Genomic DNA, 4,716 nt, shown 5'->3' with positions numbered 1-4,716 from the left:
TTGTTATTTGTTTCCACCGCAACCAACCCCTTCACCTGCTAGGAATGATGTGGTGGAAGAACTGAAGTCAACAATATTGGCACTTGCACTACAGTGTCATAATTCTAGTGCGGAATTTGATAGCCGTATGAAGAAGCTACGGGCTCGGTGTGATCAATTAATTACTGAGCAAGAGCAATGTGAGACGGTGTATGCCATCAACACCAACATCATTCCGTCTCATGAAGTGCCCGAGTCGCCCATTCTTTGCTATTGTTGATAACTCGAGTGTCACCGGCATGCATTCACGATGCTTACAATATCGTGGATTCGCATCGACCGAAGCGTTAAATTCGATCGAGTAAATAATTCTACTCGATCGAGTCATATGGAGGATTTTTCATTCGATCGACCTGCTTCACCTGTTCGATCGAATGATTGTTGTGAAGATTCACTCGATCGACCACCTGATTATCTTCGATCGAGTAAACAACAGCTAAAGGCCTTCGATCGAGCTACTGCTGATGCCCGATCGACTGAAGACGAAGGGGAAACAGTTCGATCCACTAATAGACATGCTCGATCGACCCCAGAAGCTGCGGAAACTGTTAAATCGTCACCAACACCTATTCCGAGTCACGATACAAAGGAACATACGGTCAACTCCTATTCTGTTCAAGTTCCTTATCCACAACGATTGCTACCACGCCGTGCATTCCTGGACCGTATCCGAGATCTCAATGTCGCTGATCACTACAAAGCGATGATTGCCCAGGTACCCTTTTATTCTGAATTTATTGGCCAAATTAATTGGTCTAAGAGGGATATTAGTGATGTTAAGACGGTAATGAATGTTGCTATGACTGAAGAGTGCAACGCACTTCTTCGAAATGGGACCCCGCCCAAAATGTCTGACCCAGGTCATTTTTCTATACCATGTTCAATAGGTACCCATTCAATTGATAATGCTTTATGTGACCTAGGAGCTAGTATTAGCGTTTTACCTTTATCTCTTGCCTTGAAATTGGGTTTGACTAAGTTTACACGCGCTAGAACGACTGTTCGGCTAGCTGACTATTCTTATGTACGGGTCAAAGGAGCTGTACATGATGTACCTATTAGGATCGGGAATTTCTTTATTCCCGTAGATTTTATTGTCTTAAATATATCCGAAGACCGTAACATTCCCGTTATTTTGGGAAGACCATTTTTGTGCACTGCTGGCGCAATTATCGATGTCGGGGTTGGGACACTTACCTTTCAGGTCGGAGGGGAGGACTTGGTTTTTACTAAGTCTGATGACCCTAGGGAACCCATGCACATCACGCCATGTGATGATGTCCCTCATGAAGAGTCCTTTGATATACCGTCTGATAGTCCTTCTAAGTCACATATTATTGCTGCTATTATGACACCTCCGCCCCATTCTGGGAGCAAATTGGAGGAACATTTGGTTGTTTCTCTTTCTACAGGTCGCGACAAGTTCAAAGACCCGGGAGGTGAGATGGGTGCTCCTAGTTTGAAGTCTGGAACTGCCCGGATAGATGATCCTGGAGGAGATGCCGATAATGTCATGCCGTCTAGAAAGAAGTTGTGTGATGAGGTGATAGATTGGGACCCGGATGCTGTGGGAAGCTGTTGTTCTTACATTGCCAAGCTGTGGAGGCCGGATGTCCGCTTGACGATTGCTGAAGCTACCTCGTCCAGTCAGAGGCCTAGTAGTAGGCCAATGATTTGTGCTGTTGGATGATCTGGGAAGAAGGTCGAGCTGGGACCTATCTGAAACTAGCGCTACCGGAAGGCAGCCCGGAATTTTAGAACTTTTTACTTATTTTTGAACACTTTATTTAGTTTTGTTGTGTACCATAATAATTAGCCTATTCGGCTATAGATTGTGAACAATTTAGCCTTCTTTGCTTTAGCAGTCCTTTTGTGCGGTTGCTATTTTCGAATTTGCAGGTACTCTTGCATTCTGTTCGCAACTTAGCTGCTCTGAAGCCGCTAGCTGTGACCTCCCATGTTGCTGGTTGGTTTAGGGAGGTCCCTTATTCGTGCAATCTTGTGAGCTTTCCGTATTCACTCTCTTTATCTTTCAGTTTGCATTTACTTTTATTTCTCTCTCCCACTACTACTACCACTCCTACTCCTACTCCACCTCCCACTGACCAGACTGAGCCGGTCTTACCGGCTACTTTTAGACTACCTCCTCCCTTTGTGGCGCCCGCGGTCCTGCACCAAGGGGGCGCCGTTTACGGTTTGTTGTGTGAGATTGCAGAGCGTCAGGCTCGTATGGAGAGGGACTTAGCTTTGACCCTACACCCTCTGTACGAGTACCACTTGCGGCGACACAGACCGATCCCGGAGGGTTGGCCACACCCTTCCTTCTTCCGGTACCCAGCTGAGGGGTATCCGGCGTCAGAGGAAGAGGAGGAGGACGAGGACCCAGAGGTGGCAGTGGAGAGAGCTCGCGCTGAGGAGCGGAGGAGGAGAGAGGAGGAGGAGGACCCGGAGTACAGGACGGAGGTTGGTCGTGAGAGCAGCGACGACGACGACGAGTAGCTACTGGTCTACTCACTTCCCCAGTTTTCTGGCTGGTTTGGGGAAGTTCGTATTTTGTATGTATCTCTTACTCTTTTATTTTGTCTCCTTTATTTTATTGCTTTTATTTTGTTGGTTTTATATTCCCGTTCCCCTGTATATATCTGCTAGTGTATGCTGGAGGACAACGAGGGCATTGTCCGTTTTGGTTTGGGGAGGGTATTGCATCCTTTTGAGTCTGCATCTGCATCTGTTTTTGCATTCACGTTTACTTTTCAGCTTGCATTGTTCTTTATTTTCCATCAAAAATCCAAAAAACAAATTATTAGAAAATTTCAAAAATTCAAAAAAATTCACGTTTATTTTTGTATATAGGTTGAGTCGGAACGGTCGATTTCCGTGATGATAATGCACTATAACTTGTCTTTTTGCTTGAGCCTTGCACTTTTATTGATAGTTATTAGCTTTGTCATACGCATAGTCTACGAGTTTCTGTTCAAATTTAACCGACTGTTTAGACTTGACCTGATAAATTGGCAAACTACTTAAAAATTCTGAGATATTAGAGCCCATAACTGGTGACATTCATGAACAGTTCATTAGGAATTTTGAGTAGTACTCCTTGCATAGCATGTTCGTCTTTTTGCACATTTATGACATTCAATTTCGAGTCAAATGCACATATTCGGGTTTGTGGTTGGTGTCACATGCAGGGAGGTGCTTGCAAATTTCCCTTTCCTTATATTTTTCACCCATTTAGCTCCACATTAGCCAAATTTGCCTTTTTGACCCATTAGCTACATCCCAAACTAAGTCTGCCTAGTCAAGCTAGTTAGTATGTCTTTTGTGGTATGAGTTTTCGTCTGCAGTTTGGCCATATCTCTTTTGTATGGAGTTGTTTGAGAATAAAGGAAGGGAGTATGAAAAAGAAAAAGAATTGAAAAAGAAAACAAAAAAAAAGAAGAAAACGTGAAAGTGAAGAAAAAAAAAAGAAAAAAAAACAGAAAGAAAAAAAAAAGAAAGCTGGAACGCGTGAACAGAAGAAGAAAAAGAGAAAAGAAAGTTTGAAAAACAAGAGTTGTTTTATTTGAGTTAGTCCTTCCAGACGGTATTAAAAAAGGGAACTTTGTGACCGTCTGACTCCTCCGTTCTATCCCATATTTTTTTTTGAGGAGATTGTGTTTGAGTTTAGTGAGTTTTGTGCCAAATGAAGGGCACTTGTACTTAGTCTTTCAGTCAGTTGAGATTAGGATGGTTTCTTTATGGTCCTGTTAGGAACTAGCTTGACACTTTTACCTCCACATTTCCATAACATGTTTTGCCTTTTCTCACCTGAACCTCACTATTCCCAAATTATTTGTAAGCCTTCGGCTGTGACGGACATTATTGGTTGGAGTGTGTGCATTAGTACTTGAATTGTCTTTCATTTTTGTTGCATGCATGCTATGTAGGTCGCAGTTAGGTGAGTGACTGTCTTTTCTTCTCTCTTTTACATATAACATTCACCCTTTGCTTCATGAGAGAAGAGTGACCACGAGAGAGTCCAATTTTGTTGGTCTTGCAAGGTCGATAGGTTGGCTATATTTCTGAACAGCTTATAATTCGTTTGCGTATTGACTGCTTAGCTTTAACTGTTAATTTTTGTTGCATTAAATTGGTTCAAGTAGACAAGTTAAGCTAGCTCTGAGTTATTTTTCCGTTCCATTAGTGTATAGTTTTGAGTTTACTCGAGGGCGAGTAAAGGTTCGGTTTGGGGAGATTTGATACGTGCCTAATGTATAGTCTTTTTAACCTATTTCAGCACGTATTTCTATGCATTTTCATACTATTTTTATGGTATTTTGCCCCGAATTGGCTACTTTGGTTCGTTATGTCCATTTTGAAGAAATGAACGCGAAAGTAGTGGAATCGTACTCTTTTTCGTCCTTTTTGCATGCATTTAGAGGAGATGGGATTGTTCCAGAGTGAGGTACTGCATTTGGAAGCGTCGTGGCACGCATTACGAGGCATTTAGGCGAGGACTTGAGCTGAACTGAAGATGAAGCACTCGATCGAGCAGTTCATCCACTCGATCGAGTGGTTTCTACATCCCAGAAGTGGTCGATCGAGTACTTTGTACTCGATCCTTAAGTTGCAGAATGACCATTCACTCGATCGAGTAACTATTTGGTCGATCGAGTGGATTTTGTTGAAGAGTTG

The 4,716-nt window shown here is 42.9% G+C and overlaps 1 protein-coding gene across 1 annotated transcript; it reads left to right on the top strand.

The window, feature by feature from the left end:
• The first annotated feature begins 742 nt into the window (after positions 1-742).
• On the top strand, positions 743-1,729 carry LOC141607845 (UBA domain-containing protein Mud1-like). The gene is made up of 2 exons (XM_074427194.1): positions 743-1,157; positions 1,452-1,729. The coding sequence occupies exons 1-2, from the start codon at positions 743-745 to the stop codon at positions 1,727-1,729; spliced, it is 693 nt and encodes a 230-aa protein (XP_074283295.1).
• Positions 1,730-4,716: the final 2,987 nt, after the last annotated feature.

The sequence above is a fragment of the Silene latifolia genome, chromosome 10 (assembly GCF_048544455.1).
Source record: "Silene latifolia isolate original U9 population chromosome 10, ASM4854445v1, whole genome shotgun sequence".
Lineage (NCBI taxonomy): Eukaryota > Viridiplantae > Streptophyta > Magnoliopsida > Caryophyllales > Caryophyllaceae > Silene > Silene latifolia.
The sequence above is the reverse complement of the archived record's forward strand: the minus strand, read 5'-3'. Positions and strand labels throughout refer to the sequence as shown.